We start from the raw sequence: 20,150 nt of genomic DNA on the forward strand, positions 1-20,150 counted from the left end.
TGGGGACCATCATAACACAAAATGTGCATCTAAAAACACAAGTGATCTTCATTTGGAAGACAGGTAGCAGAATAGTTGCTCATTCACAAATTGTTAGAGATGGTTTTATCACAAATGAAACTACAAAGGGCAATAGAGCACCTGAATGGTGCTTTTTCGATCACAATACAGAAAAATTAAATTAAAAAAAAAAATCTACAGACTTCTGATCTTCATATCACCGCACACCAGTGCCACAAAGAGCTTTAACTGAAGCACTCTAAAAAGGAGAAAGAGCTAATCGTATGGGAAAACTGTTTAATACAGACCAGTAATCGTTGTGTAACTACAGCTACCTATATAGTTGATTCTGCCTCCATTAACTTTGGAGCATAGAGGAATAGGTATAAGGGAGAAAAAGCATAGACAAAGCTTTAAAGAGAACATTCCAGGGTGCTCTTATGGGAAAAACGGATCATTTAATTTTCATATTAGTCATCTCAGACTGTAAGCTGTTATTTGCTGACCACCTGCTGCATATAAAAGTTACTGCCACCCTGGGTTGGGGTGGCCTACAGGTTCCAATTAACTGAGCTAGATGTTCATAATTAAGGTGAAGGGGTATCCAATGCCTTTGGAAATCTTTACTTTTTGATCACCAGCCCTGCTTGCTGATCCAAGCAACACTAATGGAAGGTAAATCAGAAAAAAGGTAACAGTCAATGTTTTCATGCCTTAAGATGTATTGCTGGTCTGCTACAAAATCCCAAAAGTAACATCTGCAAAACTAAATGGAAATGCAACAGTGAGTAAATACATACTGATATCAGGAACAAAGGTCACAGAAACAAAAGATCCCCCTGTATTTATTCCTGCTGCTCTCCGTGCCAACCAGCAACAGCTGCTTCAGGCAGTATCCACACCAGGGGTCTGAAAACAAACTGTGCTCTTCGTAGTTTGCAAAAGCAGCAACTGAAAGGCTTGAGGTAACAAAGCTACAAACTGGGAGGGGGAAACCACTGTGTTTCTTGTTAAGCAAGCAGGTGGTGGCAGGAATATTATAAACATGCTGTTTTATAAGCCACATCAGTCATTCCCAAATTCTTCTGCAAGCTCCCTAATTTTTTTTTTTTTTTGGGGGGGGGGGGGCACGACTGCTGACACATTTGGAGACCTCCCTACTTAAATGTAGTATAATACTAACAAAATTGTTCCTCTTTATTAATTGGTGGTATTTAAATGAACATGACTTATTTATTGAAACAACTATATTCTGCTACTTATTTACCACTATCTTCCATTTATACTATTAGATGCAAGGTGGTTTACCCTATCAGGTCCTTAGGGGGGGCTTCTGCCCACTTAAACAAACAATCCCCTTACCCTTCAAACTGAGCTTACAACCCTAGTCTTCCATATCTGTCCTCTCAGACTTCGCTGAGAAACTCCCAATCTTGCTTCCGTCTCTCCTTCACCTTCGGGAGGACACCCCCATAGACAAATTGAGTAGATACTTATTTGCTGTGAAGTTTAGCTTGTTGCACTGGACAGTTGCCTGCATGTACAGTTTGTGCCACATACCAAAGTATATGCCAGGCCGCAGAGTCCCTAAGATTTCTGTCAGCATAGCTATAGTCAGATATGGGTGTTAAAGGTTTCCTATGATTCTAACAGACCAGGAAAAGCCCTAGGTAGATGCAGATATACCAGTGAGAATGTCCTTTTGCCACTAAAGCTTATTTTGTTTGCCATTAAAGCTTATAAACTACATCAGCAAAAGCACTTTTGCGCTGGTATAAGCTGTGGCTTGATTAGGAGGATTTGCCAGTATATAGCTATACTGGCAGACTGTTTCTCGTGTACACAAGACCTGAATCACGTCATAGGATCTCTCTTCCTCTAGTGTCTGTGGTGAGCTAGACAATTGGCCAATGCAAGGTGATTCAGCACCAGCTCACAGCCTTCTTAGATATTTCTCTCTGCTCCCTTCAAAGGAAAGTCTTCTACAGTAACAGAAGTTGTCCAGTATGAAAGGATTAAAATCAGACACTGCTTTTGTGTTTTTCCTACCCGAGTACTCTAGTTTCAGAAGTCAGTGCAGAAAAGCACACGCAAAAATCAAGAACAGGAGTGTGTTTTGGGAAATGGAGGATAAGAAAGAACAGAATCCCTCCACCCTTTCTAAAATGTGTCATTTGTTCCCTTGCTTTTGAAGTTCTGAGGCAATGGGTAAGTACCTCTTTATACATGTGAAGTTAGCGTTTAAAAGTGAAACTGTGATGTTTAACCAGAGTTAGACTCTATCCTTGTCCCATTTTCAAGGGAAGGAAAGCTTATGGGTCCTTACAAGTAACCATGAACCACCACCCTAAAACATATCCCTCTTCATTTACCTCTGCATTAAAAAGAAACCGGCCATCTGACCCCTATTTTAAGGCCTTTCACAGAATTGTGGGTTCCAGAGTTTAACTGTTGATCAGGAAATAAAACTTTTGGAAATGGAAGACAAAGCTGGCAAAAAATCCTCAAGATTTTCCAGGTTGTACTAGCCCTATGAACGATATCAACAAATTGTAGTTTGTTGCTGGGGAAGCATGTACACCAAGGTCCAGTGCAGCTATTCCATGTGGGCAGCATCACACAAGGCTGCTAAAAGCCAACCTCCTGTCAATCCCACTACTTACACCTCACAAGGTGATCCAGCCTCATCGTTGGTAGATCAAACCTCACAGATTTGCAGATGGGCAAGCCTTAGATAAATCCACAAGAACAGTGCTCACTTTACACTTTTAAAAGCCAATTTTCAACAGGAAGCTAACTACCTGACAAAAGTTCAAAGCACTGGAATTTGGAGAGAATGGCAGAAGGAACAAACATGCCAAGTTTTAGAGAAGATACAGGGGTGACTCATTTTCCTTCCTCTTTCTGCCTCATGTATACACTTTAAGCAAATAACTTAAGACACAGGCAAAGCTTTAAAAAGAGAAAAACAACACCAGGACTTTATGGTAGCAAAAACACGTGCACACAGAAGTCAGCAAAAGAGCTCTAAGTTGACTGCTGGTCTCCAGCTGAGGACAGGGCGGGCGTGAGGGAGACAGGAACGGAGACAGTTTTGTTTTGTTATTTTAAAGTGGTCAATTCTCCTCAATGACACGGCACTCAAAACCAAGTGTTAGCAAAATCCATGACATTTTAAAGACTAACAGGAGGGGGGGGGGGGGGGAAGGAAATTCATTAACAGAGGTTACATGGAAAAAACCCCTCTTCACTGGAATTACAGGGGAAATCCATACACATGCTCAAAAGGACCTCTACAAAAAGAGAAAGCTTGCCATTGAGAATCCAACCCCGCATCATAGGAGAAAGAAATCCCCAGACTATGAAGTGAACATTAAATGATTCAGAACTGATTGTAAGCCTCCATCTGGAGTCTTCTTGTTAATTTTAGGGTGCAGTGCCGCAAAAAAGAGAACTGATTAAGAAAAAACTGGAAACATTTTCCTGTTGGAAAAGACTAGCTTGAAATATTTCCAGAAAGATGATCATCTTAAAAAGTAATTCAGGGGAAAAAAGGTGAGTTGAAAACTCCTACAAGGGATTAGCAATAGTAGTATTTAAAACATAAGGGGAACAGTTTTAGGAACGTGTCCAGAATGAAGAAAACTCCTATAAATAATGAAAGTTGTGTGTCTACTTTAACATTCACTACACTGATAATTTATTCTATTTTGTTTTTATACTCATCCAATGCATCAGCATCATTTAAAGTAATGCAAGCAGTCATACATGATTAGAACTGGATTTCTCTCAGGAGTTCTTATTTCTTAGAGTAACAAGGAAACAGATTTGACCTCAATGGAAAGCAGTTACAGAAACAGTTTCCTATATTTTCAAAGGCACCCTGGCCACTGAATTTTTACTATGTTTATCCAACATCCTCCACCTGCTTTAACAGACCACTGAGGGGGCATCACTGAATTTGTATTAGCAGTCCCAATTCCCTGCTTCAGATTAGTAACAACTGTGGTCACCTCCTCCAGAATGGAAGAAACCAGACAGTAATATCTCCAGACATGGCCAGACTATATGTCTCAGAAACAGCAGTTATGGCCAACAATTTCAGGAGCAAATGTATATTTTAAACTACAAGACTGTAGGTGGAATAAAGGTAAATCAGACTTTATACATTCAAAAAGGACAACAACTTTCAGACTGCTCAAGTTTGTTTAAAAAAATAACAGAAGTAGATTGAAGCACTACAGCTGTCCATGGTCTGCCTCATTTTGTTGCCTCACACCCCGCCTCAAATGTGTGTCTTTTAAAGTTTTAAAGAGCCACGCAGAGGGAAAGCTGACTGCCCCATACAAGCTCAACAGTGTCAAATACATGAAGAAACAGATAAAAATGCTTTTTCTCTGGCCCTTCAGAGACCATGATCGTAGGTGTGAAATTTGAACCACAGAAGGTTGGGGGGAAACATGCAAGTCTGAAAAGTCTCAGAAGAAATATTCCGTTAACTGTTTGGCACAACTCTCTGGAATGACTGAGCCATCAGAAACTTTGATGAAATATTTTAGGTACAAAACCTTACCTAGACGTTACTGTTTTGAAATCATGGCCCACTTCTGACCCTTTTGAGCAGTGAGTGTGACAGACTGTCCCAAACAACAACATCTGGCCTCCACATCACTTCTCCAGGGCCTTCCTTTAGCTCTGAGACACTTCCCCAGGACCGTGAGGATCCAAGAAGTCCCTTGGTCACAAACTGCTAGTTCCATTTTTGAAATCTGCTGTTTCAAAGCATCTATCTTGTACACTGTGAGAATTCAATACCTGCAAGACTAGTTTCAGGAAGTTAATTACAGGGTTAGGTCAATTTTAGTAGTTTCTGGATAGCCACTTTAACTCTCCCACTGGCCTTGCGTATTGGGTAACTGTTCAACAAGGTAGTAGGCAACTTCCACACCAAGTTTTTACACTTCCTGCTGAGATTCAAGCAGAAGCCTAAGCCAAGCAGTCAGGGACTAATGCCTTATACCGCAATTTGCAGAGCTTCAGGGCATGCTGCAAGGCCCGTTTAACTACTCAGGCTTTAGGGAAGGGGGAAGGACGAGTGCTGGTATTTTTGTTAGGGGGCATTTGGAGGGTTTAATGTCATTTTTATAATTTTCTAGTTATGAAGAGAAGCAGCTGGCGAATCTTTTATTTATCTTATATGTGGCTTGTATTTTCATTTAGGTAATAGCACTTAGACCAAAAGCTAGACACTTTTTAAAGCTATCATGAACAATTAAAAAAACCAACCATTTTAAGTGTTGAAAGTTTGAGTGTGAAGTTCTCCAAACGTGAGAGAAGTGCTGCAAAATTCTGCTAAGTACATGGACAACTATTAGAGACCAATTACCACCACAATTGTAGAGAGAGATCTCTGTGATCCAAGCTACCTTCCTCAGATAATTTAGTCAATGTTCTATGCAACTGCAAGTCAGTATGAATAAGAGGTGGGGTTAAGTAAGTGTCTTTGAGACACAGAATTTTTTTTTTTTTTTAAACCTTCAACTGGCCATACAGTACACCAGCACATGGGTTGCAGAGTCACCAGCAGCAATTACATGGCAGGTGCTGACAACTTAATTCATAATTTGCCACCAATACCTTGCCCATGATATATTTAGTTCTCTACAACTTACAAACACAGCCTACTTCTTTCTTGTACTGCAGTAGCGCCAAGAGACATCAATTACTGACTGGATGCCACTGTGCTCGGCACTGCACAAACACAACTACAAAACAAAATTTAAAAAAAAAAAAAAATAGTCCCTGCCCTGAGAAATTTACAATCTAACTTTGAGACAAGAAAATAAGTGCTGTCTTTTTATGGGAAGGATGCATTTGTTAGTACAACAAAAAGTGTGACTGTTTAGAAAGTATGAAATGAGGGAAATGGACTAAAACTCGTTTTGCAAGTAACTAATTCAGTCAATGCTTTCAAATTGTTAATTTCAGTGCCTGTGAGCTTTAAAACCATGCAAGCTAACTTGTTCAGACAGCTTACAAGTTGGACAAGGACAATATGTACCACACCCTGTTGATCAAAGCCATTTAATACCCTCAACTGCTTCTTCGTGGTCTCCAAGCCAACCAGCCGGAATTGTTTGCAGTCCTAGTTTTGGCATGCTGATGGATTTCTAGATTAGAGCAAAATTAAAGAAAAAAGGCTACCTGCTCTCAAACACCCCACCCCAAGCCAGTTACATTTTAGAGTTGGTTGTGTCCTTCCCCATCTAAGGCCTGGTCTACGCTTACAATATTTTGCCAGTATAGCCTTGTCAGAAGACACATGCCTATTAAGACATAGCTATGTGGCTATGCCAGAGTAATTTCTTTCTTTCAGGGAACTGGTATAAAACTATATTGATAAAACAATTCTGCTGGTATAAACCGAGTCTCCATTAGGAGGCTTTACTAGTGTAGCTATGCAAGCAAATTCTTTCTAGTGTAGAAAAAGCCTAACGCGACATACAGGAATAATCTTAGCACAGCTAGTAGAAAAGGAAGTGTGCAGCGTCCAATTAGGAAAGTTCATATGTTTAAGGGGGGCTCTGATTTAGCTTCTAGATTACTTACTACTCCACAGGAATTAGGTCCCCCATTGAAGAGTGTGCAGGCCATCCTCACCACCTCCGCTTCCATCTTCCTCAGGCCTGGAAACACATCTGGATGAAGGGGATTACTCCATGCAAACTCCTCATAAACCTATAAATGATATATTGCAGAACAAGATCTAGGTTACTGTTTAACAAGTTCTGCAATGGGAATCAAAGGTGGCAATACAAACCGCCTTAGAAGTGAGCTAATTCAATTAGCTATTTTTAGCCACAGTAGCAAGGAGCAGCAGCAGCAGGTCTTAGGCAGCCCAAAGCAGTGTTTTGCAGCCTTTAGATGTAGTAGTAACTGAAGCTATAGATGTGATGGAGACACTCACGTAGTCTACCCACTGTGGCTAACTCCAGAATTACCCTAGGGCACATCTGGCCTGTGGTACAATTATGCAACAACAACCAAGACGTGAGGAATGGCCTATTTTAGTAACAAATGTTGTTTAAATAAGTTATAAGGTGCAAACACACCTGTTCTCAGCTTACCTCTATTAAAAGAAAACAAATGGCTGCTTTACAAGATCAACTTTTACAAGTACCAGCTTTTATTCTTAAAAAAAAAAAAAAGCAACTAAAACTCTCGTTAGTACAAGAAGCAGCTGATATGTTTCTTTGAATAATTAACTTTAGAACAAGATCTATAACAGTAACAGACTAGTTTGTGGCCAGAGGAGAATTCTGGAATAACTACAGGCAGATAGTTCAGCTGGGAAAACAAACTCTTTGAAGCAGTAAGACTGTCCACCTGATATGCATCAAAATTGTTCTCAAAAGCTACCATTTCACACCAAAGTATTTTGCAACCATGGCTTTACACGACAAGCAAAAGCTAGTGTGGGCCTGATTCTGTTCTCCACTCGCCAGAACCAGAAGCAATCCTACTGAAGTCAGTGACAGCGTAATCAGCAAAAATACAGAACAAGTGTCCACATATCTAGAACCAAAGAATTTAGCAAGATTTCCCGAAGAAAAGCTGTGATGGGGTTTATACACTCAAGCACCTGAAAGCAAGGAAAATTAACAGGCAATAGGAATCAAACACTGAGTTAAGTACCCAAATGGAGCTCATTACAATTACTATAAAAGATAGCCCCAGAAGACAGGGCTGACTAAGGGAAAGACGTTCTTTCTTCCTGGGGGAAGAATTTCTGATCTAGGCAACTAAACAGGTCTTTGGGCTGTTTAGAATTCTTTCAACCTTCCCAAGGAGAGAAGTTTCTGGCTATGACACAACAGGGACTTGGCTGAAGCAAGCCAGCCTTCTGATTCTACCACCGTCTGAATATTGGCTGCACTATACAGTTTGTTACAAGTTTTCATTTGCCTTGGCTGCAGGGCCCAGCTTAACAGGCTGTCCCAGTCAGAACTTCCACAGAAGCCTAATCCTGGAATAGGTAGCTGCAGGCAAGATTCAAGGTGTAGTCAGTCAATGTCAGTTTATCCATTCCCTCGTAACTTGTTACTTGCTTCATCATTCCAAATGTTTTACCCATTCTGTCTTGAATATCTACAGTGACGGTGCTTTGACAGCCATAGCCTTTGGTCATCTATTCCATGGCACAAATGTTTTGCTAGGACTCTCCCTCCTTCAGCCATATCTATCAATTTTTTCCCTTGGCTTCAGACCAATGTTTTTTGTTCTACCATCTTCCAAGACAAGATAAATAGGAATTATAAATAGGGAATTAAGGTGTTTATGGATATTCATCCCACAAAAAGGTATTTGTGTGACTCACACATAAATTATACCTCTTGAACACTTATTTACCTTCACTAGCAAGTGAGTGAGTTTCTCTTCCCCGCTGTATACTGTCCCAGAGACTTTCCCATCCTCCCAATGTACTTTACCTGAAAAATAAAAAGCATAAACAGCATACGTTTGCATAAGCAGCCATCCTAATATGAAAGCTACCCAAAAGTGCCAAAAACAGCATCTATCCTAGTAGCAATGCATACCACAAGTGTGATCCTCTCAGTTACTGATTAGCACTAACAATTCCCTCCATACTACCATTAAAATAGCTCAGAATAACATGAGGAAACTCTACTTTTTAAAATCATGGCAAAGAAAGTAACTTAACTGGAGTGCCTGACTGACTAGCAGCTGCTAAGAATTGGCAAGTCCTATGTAGGTTTGTCCAAATTTTGCAGATGTTTAAGTCAAGTTTTTTTTTTCCTCCTGTTGATTGTCTACAACTGGCTCATAATATAAAAGAGCTTTGAAAGAAAAAAAAAAAAGAGCTGTGGTTAGTATGTTACTTCCAGACTATACTTGGATGGAAGTATTCAGAATGTAAAATGCTAAACCCTTCCTATAGCATATTTCCTATTTCCCTAGTATTAGCACGAAACATTTAGCACTATTAGATTAGCACAAAACAAATTTCATAGTAATAAATTAGAAGCCATAAGTGTTCCATCACTTTTTACTGAATCCAATGGCTATAAAAGATGCAATAGTTGAGCAATGTGTAACTACAAGAAAATATATGTAAACAAGTTTGCAATAATTCCCATTCAAGTTCCAAAAACCTGTCCACACTGCTGGATTCTATTTGCTGAACGTGATAACTATACAAACAGAACATTCAACCATGTTACAAGATATTTGAAAAACAATTCAAACCAATCTGTACTGGTAAAATATGCAATGCAAACTCCAGTTCCTGTTTTCACCTAAAAGTACATGCAAATTACTGCAACTTCAGAACATAGCAGGTATGTCTGGCAGAGCAAGGGCTGCGCCCTTACCAATAAGCACCTCCACACGTTGTCCATCATCCAAGTGTTTTAACTGGGTAACCTTCTAGCTCTAAAATAAAGCTGTAACATAAATGCACCATTTCAGGGAACATTTTCAATAGGATTCAGTTCACCGCTTTACCCAATACCATCTTCCTCCTTTTAAAACCCTTAAAAAAAAAACTTCCTCTTCCACTTGGAAGGGGAAACTTTCATAACTCAGGGAGTGTCAACTTCACCTGCATACATATGACTCAGGTCCCAAATAGCTGTTGGAGAACGTAGAAGTGAACAATAAGGGTAAAAACAGACTGGGAGGAGGGTGGGGCACCTTTGAGGGAGTCAGAGGAAAAAAGCATTTTGAAAATAGATAGAAAATTGAGGGCATAGAAAACAGACATGGAAAAAGAGGACACAGCAAGCTCTAGAAGAAGTGTGGAGAATAGGAAAATTGTAAGATTGGTTTTACTGAAATTTTCCTACATACAATATTGTTTATTTCAGGTTTAGCGGTGTCAAACTGTTTCATGAAGAAAGTCCCGAAGCCAGGAAATGTACAATATTAGCTAGCCCTCCCAATCAGACTCTTTAGGAAGTTGTAAATTCCCCTAAGTTTTCTGATTAGAACGTGGCAGGTACATTAACTGGAGTAGAGATTTCTTACGACAGAAGTGACTCAACAGTGAAGTTTCAGATGCTGTCTACGTGGAACCAAGCCAAGGAAACACTATGGCATAAAACAAACTACAAGTCACAGTGACGGAGAGAAGTGAAAAATTCCATGTAAACAATGTTTTGTACTTTGCTTTACAAAACAAAAAACCATGCTTCTGGCAAGAGCCTAGCATTGGGTTGCTCTGAAGCATGTTCAAACCTGACTCCAAAATATTTTCCTAGTTACGAGTGTCAGTCAAGAAGAAATTGTCCTGCTTTTCTGGGCCAAAGATTTAGTGTCAGGACACTGCACCAGTTTAAAGAGAGAGACCTCACTCTTTCAATAAGGGCAGTTACAGTGTCCCGTTCTCCCCCACACCAACCCCCCATCACTGATTTGTTTCCGTGGGGTTGCCCATTAGAGCTGAACTGCTGCAGCCGATTTATTTCCCTTAGGATTGGAGGTGGAGGAGAAGGGAGGAAAGTGCATTGATGTATCTGTTTTGGAAAAAAGATCCCAAGAAGAGTAGTGGTCAAATTGGCCCATCCCCACCTCAGACAACCAGGAGACTATCCTTTCCTCCTTACTGTGACAGACTGGTCAGTGAAACAGAATAAAAACTTTCCGATTTCCTTTGTAACCATTACCCTCAAACCCAGATTGTCTGCATTATATTTCACTACCATGATGGAACAGAATTACTTTTACATTACCTTCAGCATTAGAACAACGGGCACACAAGTTTTTTTTATGGGATGCCTGAGTATTAGTTAATAATCGTAGTTAATTAGAAACATGAAGATTGGTATTAGTCATTTACAGGACAGCATCAACCAACATTTGACTAACACCAAGAAAAATATTTAAGCTGAAACTATTTGTAGCAGTCACCAGGGTCCATTTTACCTTTATAGGTGCGTAAACATATAGCAGAATTCTAATATTAGGCCTATGAAGTAGACCTGCATACAGAGAAGCCAACTCAGTGGATGCTCAGGGGCTGGAGCACTCCTGGACAGAACAGTGGGTGCTCAGTCCCCACAATCAGCTCCTCCCCCTCCCTCCCAGTGCCTCCCACGGATCAGCTGTTCAACAGCAGGCAGGAGGTGCTGGGGAGGAGGGGAGGGAAAGAGGAGGAGCAAGGGTAGGACACACTCAGGGAAGGGATTGGGAAGAGGCGGGGGGGTGCTTGTGGGAAGGGATGGAGTAGGGGCATGGCCGGGGGGGGGGTCAAGCACCCCCCAGGAATTCAGAAAGGCAGCGCCTCTGCCTGCATATATACACCAGTATATGCTCACTGTCATACCCATAGAGCTGTACTCCTTCATCTTCTCTAGTAGTACAGGTTGGCTCATGCCTTGCGCTGGCAATGCTTTGATATAACCCTTTCCATCATTCAGGAAGTGCAAACCAGAGGCTACATCATCCAAGGCCTTGTTAAACTGCTTCTGTATCTAAAAAGAAAATTAAATACCTTCAACAACAGGGTGCATACATTTTATTGTACCCAGAACATTCAGTGCTACTGACTAGAACAATAAGCTCAACACTGAACTGTGTTAACCTCTTAAACGGATACTGTCAAATATTGTGCATGTTAATTTCATCCTTTAATGCCTATTTATGGTCTTGAAAATAATTTTGTTTGTCAAATGTAGCAAAGCAAGATATTGGGCTTCCCTCCACCTCAGCCTTTTTATGGTGTTGAAGCCCATGATAATATAAACAGCTGATTTTATACCAGTTACAGTTTCAAGATGGATTACTTTAGGACCATCTCACTTCAGAAATCAGATATACGTTTAGAAACTCCAAAAAAAAAAAAAAAAATCTATATTGCACAACACAATGAAAGAACATACAGATAAGACTGAGACACTAACTTCTCCCCCAGTCTACAGTTTGAAGGCCCAGACTTGCCCTCACAGCAGCACAGATCTCTCTCCCAGAAACATTATCTAATATAGCTGTTGAGATATCAACAGTAACAGAGACTTTTGAACATTGGAATGCCTGGACATCAAGGTCTCTTGTAAGCAACATGATAGGTTTATGTGTCAGACTCTACTGATCAGTGGACGTGCTTGGCAAATGAAACACTAACACATTTCTTTGCAATAGGCCAACATCTCACTAGCACTATCCTGAAAGTTTGGGTCATATACAAATAAGGAACAGTTGTAGGGAGCCCAGAACTACTTTGTGTCTCCTTTGCCAGTAAGCAAGGGACAGACATAAATGGAATATAATATGGAGTTATGAATTCATCTGACCCAGCTCATTGGCTACGACAACCAGGTCAAATGATGGCAGAATGTGTTGGTCAGGACTTCAGCATAAGCACATCAACCCCTTTAAAAAGGGAGATACTTGTAGCTTATAAGAGCTGGATAAAAGTTTTTAAAACTAGTTCCATGCATCAGTAATAATGCCAAGAGAAGATCTGGAAGAGAAAGCATTCTTTATCATGCTAAGCCAGTGGTTTTCAATCTGTGGTCCCCAGTCCCTTGGGGGTTCGCAGACTATGTTTAAGATTTCCAAAGAGGTCTGCACCTCCATTCAAAAAAAATTTGTAGGGGTCTGCAAATGAAAAAAAAAAAAAAAAGGTTGAAAACCACAGTGCTAAACCATACATCTGTTACATCAAAAGACAAACTTAAGACAAACCTAGCCCCTGAATCCTTTGTTTTATTTAGTCTTTCTATTGTGACCGATGTCCTCAGGGCAGGGACTGTACCTTGTATGCCACCAAATACAGTATTGTCATTTACTAAATGCATTTTAAAAGAAGTTATACCTTTCCTGATGCTAAGAATTCAAGACAATTGCTGAATCTTGTGGTAAATAGGTTTCAATAAAAGAAACTCCATTGTATTTCTTGTTGTAATGATTACATAGCATCTGCTCTCTTAAGAGTAGAGTCCAAGCCATTCCTAACACAGATAGGAGTTCTAAGCCAATCAAAAACAAGGAAAATAACCTCTTCCTCTTGCATAACACAAGGTTCAGTTATCACATTCGTTCAGTTAACTACATACTGACGACACAAACAGAATGATAAATTAGGTAGAGAAATAACCCAGAGTAAACTCTGTGGCCTTCATCCACCAGCTGAGGCTATTTTCAGAAAGTCTGATAATATACAGAAAGGAGTTGGGGAAATTCAGCCACTTGGTATTACTGGTAATGAAAATGTCGTCTCCCTTTTCTGAAGCCAATACTGCTACAGAAAGATTACCTGGACCGTAAGCTCTTTGGGGCAGGGACTTCATGTTTGTCCAGCGCGTCGCACAAAGGTCTCCTGGGCATTATTGCAATACAAATAGGACAGAAAGACAGAGCTGGCTGAATGTTGAGGAAAGCTCGTCAGATACTTACTATGGCGCCAAGAAAAGGCAGTTTTCTTAGAGTTTTAAAGAACCATTTTTTACTTCGTGATGTTAAACCTGAGATAAACAAGAAACAAAAATCAAAATTGAGCAACCTGCTCTGAGCTAATAAACCAAAAAAAACTCCTCAAGTTTAGTACTGCTGATATATGGCAGGAATTCTTGGCTAAATGAAACAATGAAGAAGGGATTGAGGTGCAGAGATGTAATACACTGGAGAAGGAAATTCAAATCTGACTCAGATTACATGCAAAGGTGATTTAAGAGCCTTGTTTAGTCATTAGTAGGCATTTGTCTAACTCACCATATACATATATTCTCGCATTATTTGGCATTCTGGACAGGAAAGCTGTAACAGGAATACCAGAGGTGAAATTCTAGCTCTATTAAAATCAATGGCAGTTTCTCTCTTGACTTCAGTGGAGTCATAATTTCACCTCAGGTGTCCAGCATGTTTTAGGTGAGACAGGAGGAGAACAAACATGAATAGCACCGGCCTGCATCACCTGTCTGTAGAGTTCTAAATACTGTGGGGGACCTCACTTCTATGAGGAGGACCACTATTCAGTAGAGAAAGAAGTAGATGCTTATTGAGAGCATTTTTCCATCTCATTGCAGAATATCACTGGCCAGTGATTGCACTCTGCAACAAAAAGAAGAGATTGTGTTGTCAAATGGTCAGAGCAAGTGGCCAGGTACCAGGAGAATACTGGACACGTGTTCTGGCTAAACTACTGTCTCCTTTTTGGTGTGGGCAGTCACCTGATTTGTGCCACACATATCCAATTTTCCATCCGGGTTATGTAGAAATCTCATTGAAATCCAGATTCTGTTTCTGACCTTTGCTGGAGAAGCAATGATAGGGTTAGCTATGCTCAATACCATCTTTGGAAGACAATCTCTTGACAGCTATTGGGATTTAATCCCGCAGAGGGATGCCATGGATCCTTTAGCCACAGAAAAGTGATTTAAGGTTAGATCAGATCAGAGGAATTAAAGACATTGTACTTTATACACACTTTTAGGTAAACATTGGCAGCTACAGGTAACACTTTCATGAAGAAACATCTGAAACTATCTTAAAATCTCACTCTAAAGACTTCACAATCTTTATCTTTGATACTAATATGACTTCTTTGCTTTGCTTCTTTTTTCATCTTGAGACACCAACAGGAGAATACAAACTCAGCTAACTTTAGCACTAATGTTCTGCAGTAAATACTGAATAGCTTAGATTTTGGAAAGAATTTGTATTACACACTTCGTTGATAATCTGCTTTTTGTTTGTTGTTTTTTCCTAGGTGTGCAAGTTTCTTCAAATTTTTACTATATACTTACATAAAATTCAAGATGTTTAATCTAAGATTTCCCAATACTATGCTAGTATTTAAAAAACAATTAAAAATAAACTCAGGTACTAGTACTGTGTGAGCTTAAAACTCAGAGCCAAGAAATCTTCTGTTTATTCTTGCTAAAAAGAGTGCTTTTAGCAATTCAAATGTACTTTTCCCTCCCCTGGGAAACTGTGGGAAAGCACAAAATTAAACATCAAATTAATATGCTGTTACTCCTAACAACAGCCACTAGAAATTACTACATACTCCTATGGGACTCACAAGGAACTACAGCCTCCTCTCTCGGATAGGTCCAGTGATTTTTAGTACCATCTTGCCACAATAAAGAAGAATGCACAGCAATAGACCAAGAGATCCAATTTAATTTTTTACACTTCAAAACAAGGAAAAAGGCTCAGAACAGATGAAAACATGTGGGTATGTACCTTAAATAACTGACTCTCAGACAGTAAATGTGTATGATTAACGGAAAGGAAAGGAAGCCCCCTTCTTCAGCCCAATGTGTGTTCCGGACAATCCTCCACTCCTGGTGTTTTGCTATTGTGTCATGATTCCCCATAATGAACCTCACCAGAGCACAGAACTCAAAGGTGACTGTTTCTGACTTTTGAGCCACAGGAATGACCAGCAAATGAGTGTTTAACCAAAAGTCCAATGGGAGGGGAAGAGCAGAGCAACTTTTCTGCATCACACAGGCACACTCTAGACTGTCTTCCACCACTCCCTAATATGGAATGGTTTAGCTACTGAAACGTCGCCACGTCTTGTCCTTAATATGATAAGGAGAGATTTTACTGGTACATTCCGGGTTACGGCAGAAGCCTGTTTAGAATGTTGTGATGCATGGCCAGAAAGGGTTAAACATCCTGCAGGATGAAGGACTTAAATTCAACCCTTAAAGACATATGGGGAGATAATGTTTGTGTTTTAGTGTATTTATATAAATATGGGTAGTGGTCAACAATGTAGACAGGGACTGTTGATTATGCTGTATTCTGATAATTCAGAGATCAAAAGAACATCCTAACATTTAAATTAATTGTAAACATGGGATATCACTGTATTCATCTCTTTGTAATGTATAGCAAATCATCTGTCAATGGTGGAGAAACCAGACATTGTCGTATGCTAATCTGTGTGAATAATTAACAACTATGCTTAGGAAATGAGGCCCTATTGTTCCCCAAGGGACTCCAACTCTGTCAAAGAAAGCCTGAAATTGTACAAAAGATCCTTGGGTCCCAATCCTTTTTATCTCAGATCTGCTTAAGCTTCATCAGAGGAAGTTTGCTTTTCAAGATTGAGGTCCCAGTTCAGCTGGAAACACCCTGAATATAATATTGGACAGCAGGCAGTCAGTCCGTGACTTGATGTTCAACTTACGATAAACAGCACTTACGACGTTTCTGAATTGACACCCTGATTTGACTTTGGACAATTGGTTTTGACTTTACAACGCTCGGTCCCGCAGTGGAGTGCGTTGTGGTTCCGAGTTATGACATTTTGACTTACAACGCAATTTCGAGGAACCATTTGTGTCGTAAGTCCGAGGACTGCCTGTATAACCTATGGACTAAATTCTAAAAGAACTCTTTGAAACTACAAAGCTCACCATCTCTGCTATGTATCCGAACCTCAAGAACTGAACTCTTGTCTGTACGTATATTGATCTTTTAACCATACTCACTCTCCTTCCCTTTTTAATAAATTTTAGTTTAGTTAATAATAATTGGCTGTAAGCACGTATTTGGGTAAGATCTGGAATATTCATTAACCTGGGAGGTAATGTGTCTGATCCTTTGGGACTGGTAGAACCTTTTCTTTTATACAATGAAATAAGATTTTCTGAAAATCTTCATTAGATTTTACTTGGGTACCTAGATGGAGGCCTGAGGCCGAGTCACTTTAAGGGAACCATGTTAGTTTCTGGGCAACCAGTGAGGTAGTAAAGAAGCTGTTTTGTGCTGGCTTGGTAAATCTAAGTATTGAAATATCCACCAGCTTTGGGATTGTCTGCCCCATTCTTTGCAGTACATCCTAATTGAGTGACCTCAGCTGGCCCCCACTGAGATCCCAGTCACAAATGTATAAACAGAAAAATATTTACATGAGAAATAACCCTGCCCCCACAAGCACATTAGGAAACTCAACTCCAGAGAGACAAGCCAAGGTACTCACTCTCTGGTTGGAAGAGGATACTGTGCAGCCACACCACCACCAGAGTAGAAGCAAATGTCGAGCCAATCAGTTGCCAGGGTTCAATCCCAGCACACTGTCCATTCACAAAGCTCCTTGCTTTTTCTAAATACATGAGGATGATTTCCTTATAGGGAACAAAGGTGTCCTGGGAAAAAACAAAAAAACACACGTATTACAGAAGGTAAACCCGCCCCACACCTTTTCAAATCACTATGAATAAGGGCATTGAAGAAGAGTTATTCCTAAAATAGATATTGAACTGCCTCCCAGGTAGGTAGAGCTCCTACTAAAAAGGAAGGTATTCAGTATTTACAGTGTTGTCAACGGTCAGAATTTCATCATGAGTCTCTTGATAATTGTTTTCCTTAAAGCCCCAGCTCCTGGAATCAAGGGGTTACATGATGATTTCAGCCTTCATTCTTAAAGTAGTAAGTTTCTAGCCCTGCAGCTTTGTACTGCCAATGTGAGGGCTGGTCTACACTACATCGTTAGATCGACATTCCCCATATTGGGTCGAATTTATAACATGCTTGTCTACACTACACTGCCCTTCCTGATGACCCTACAGGGCTTTTAAAATTGACGGCTGTACTCCACCTCAACGAGGCAGGTGGAGACCAGGATGGGGAGGGACTGGATATGGAGTAAGTAATTCAAGCATTATTCATTAATTCTGAGCTTCTTGGATGGTAAAGCGTTGAGCATTTTTAACATGTCAACTGATAATATATTGGGCTTCCCTGCCCAAAAGTAATCAGCAAATTAGAATGCATCACTAATTTTAGAGTTTAATAGGATAAGACCAAAACCCGGTATAAAAAAAAAGAAAGGAGTCCACACTAATTCATTCCAATTGGCACAAGATTGTTTGTAAACTGGTGTAGCAATGCTGTTTTCAACTTTAACATAGTTCTACACCATTTTCCTAACAGCTATTTAGCTAGCTTTGCTTGAGCCACACAGCCCATTTAACTCTTTGCACTCTGCAACACTCGGTGAGTCCCACACTTTTCTCACTTTCCTCTGAGCAGAGCACGCAAGGAGGCAGGTTTGCACAAGTCCTGGACAATGATTCTGGGCGTCTTCCATTCTGTCTTTTATGCAGTAACTAAGGTTAAGATTGCGTCATGGTTATTTTTAGTAAAAGTCACAGACAGGTCGCAGGCAATAGACAAAAATTCACTGGAACCCCATACCTGCCTGTGACTTTACTAAAAATAACCGGGGGGGAGGGGGAGGAGGAATGAATTCTGGAGTCCCACTGCCGTAGGGTGGGGCCACAACCCTCGCTCAGCAGCCTCAGCCACAGGGGGAGAGGGAGAGCATGCACAGGCACCCATGGGGCAGGAGCACATGGCCCCGACCCCAGCCCCAGAGGGGAAAGGAGGTGCACAGCTCCAGCCTCAAGTCCAGTTGCTGACAGCCAAAGAAGTCATAAAGGTCTGGTAAAGTCACAGAATCCATGACTGCCATGACCTCCATGACTAAACTGTATCCTTAGCAATAAGTCAAGTTCTACTTTTACTGAGGGTCAAAGTTCAGATACAACTGTACCATTTGCTATTTTTAGGACATTGGCACAGAGATGCACTGATTAAATCCTGCAAACCACAGTCCTCTGCCTGAATACAAGAGATAACAATCCCCTCCCTTGTAATCTTGTTCACAGACAGGTTGCATTTAGTTTCTTGCTGCTTCTTCCTCCAGCAACACTGGAGCTACTGACCATCTGTGCTTAAAGGGAATATATTTCTAGCTTTACAGAAGTCAGCCGACCCTCTTCAGTGCTCCTCTTCCATCAACCACTCTCCAGGCTGGATAAGCTCAGTGGCCTGGACAGAATTTAAATCAATCTTTATATAACTACAGAACTTTGTGGAAAAAAACAAAAACCTGTTCTAACTGGATGTGCGCGTTGTGGGAGCAACACAAGAGGCCCTATATTTGAGGGTGTGAGTCAGTCAACTTCTGTGATGATTTTATGCCTTAAAAACTCCAAGTCACACAAAACTCATGAGCACACGGATAAGTTCTTATGTTTCTAATTGACTAAAACAGTCCCCTAAAGGAGAAATTCACCATGAGATCATTTATTCCCTGCCTTCCAGAAAGAAGGATCCAAATATTTGATAAAGCATTCAATTGTTTACATCATTAGTACTTGCAATATTCACATTTTTTTTCCAATGTAAATGCATTCAGAAGCCTGCGCCATTGAAGCGCTTTTATCAATAAAGCTTGGGAAGACATCCTGATGACCCCACTTTTAAGTCCATTAGTTGGTTGGGTTGGTTCCAGATGTAGCAGTCATGCCATCACAAACATATTAACGTTAACAACTGTTACCATCTTCCACCTCAAAAGGAATTACATTCAGACAGCACAGTAAAAATCCATCAAAAGGAAAATCATACATCTGAGCTAAAGCTAACCAGACTGGACATCTTAGTTGTGCCAGAAAAGTATTTTCCTGGCAATTAAGTTTAAAACTTCAGTAGGTCCCTGCGCACCAGATTAACAGACTGCGCAAGTGATAATGTGGAGAACCTTGCTCTGCGCTGCAACAGTGAACAACTAAAATGTAGGTCTCCATGGGTATCCAAATGACAGCATTTACTAACATTAAATTCACTTATAGGAAGAGCTAAAAATAAGGTCTCTTAAGGAAACAGGATTCCCCCAGTAGGATCACATAAAATTGTTTGAGGACTAAGACTAGCTGTTTAAGGAAGTATAGGGTTATTTTAAGTACCAAGAGAAAATCTGTGCTCATTACATCATTAAAGGTATGTTTAGAACCATTTCTAGAGTCCAAATTGTATCTTTTACAGATACCCGTATCCCAAAGTACGTGACAGCAAAAGGAGATACAATTAGAATGACAATTTCAGCATTCAGGAAGGACATTTTCTGGCTTGGCATACACAGAATACTTAAATCATCTCATTTTAGCACCCATTTATAATTCCTACAATCTCCTCAAAATATTGAATAATATTTCTTCAAAACATTGAAAAACAGGAACTGAATACTATTTTCTGATGTTTCAATAGACATTATGGCTAACACAAACGTTACTTAGCTTGCATTCATTTTTATCTAATGAATGTTGCATGAAGCAGTGTTTGTTGAACATTGCGCCCTAACTTGATTACACCATGTGTAATAC

At 40.2% G+C, this 20,150-nt stretch overlaps 1 protein-coding gene across 2 annotated transcripts in view; it reads right to left on the reverse strand.

Moving 5' to 3' along the window:
- The window catches only part of SGPL1 (sphingosine-1-phosphate lyase 1), a 44,925-nt gene that overhangs the window by 12,991 nt on the left and 11,784 nt on the right, over positions 1 to 20,150 (reverse strand). For both annotated transcript variants that reach the window (XM_048858300.2, XM_075130894.1), the window contains exons 2-6: positions 16,961 to 17,126; positions 13,417 to 13,484; positions 11,345 to 11,492; positions 8,410 to 8,489; positions 6,610 to 6,738 (exon numbers count right to left, since the gene is read on the reverse strand). In XM_048858300.2, the coding sequence (XP_048714257.1) occupies positions 6,610 to 6,738; positions 8,410 to 8,489; positions 11,345 to 11,492; positions 13,417 to 13,484; positions 16,961 to 17,126 (591 nt within the window). The remainder of the gene's footprint in view (positions 1 to 6,609; positions 6,739 to 8,409; positions 8,490 to 11,344; positions 11,493 to 13,416; positions 13,485 to 16,960; positions 17,127 to 20,150) is intronic.

Source organism: Caretta caretta, chromosome 7 (genome assembly GCF_965140235.1).
Source record: "Caretta caretta isolate rCarCar2 chromosome 7, rCarCar1.hap1, whole genome shotgun sequence".
Lineage (NCBI taxonomy): Eukaryota > Metazoa > Chordata > Testudines > Cheloniidae > Caretta > Caretta caretta.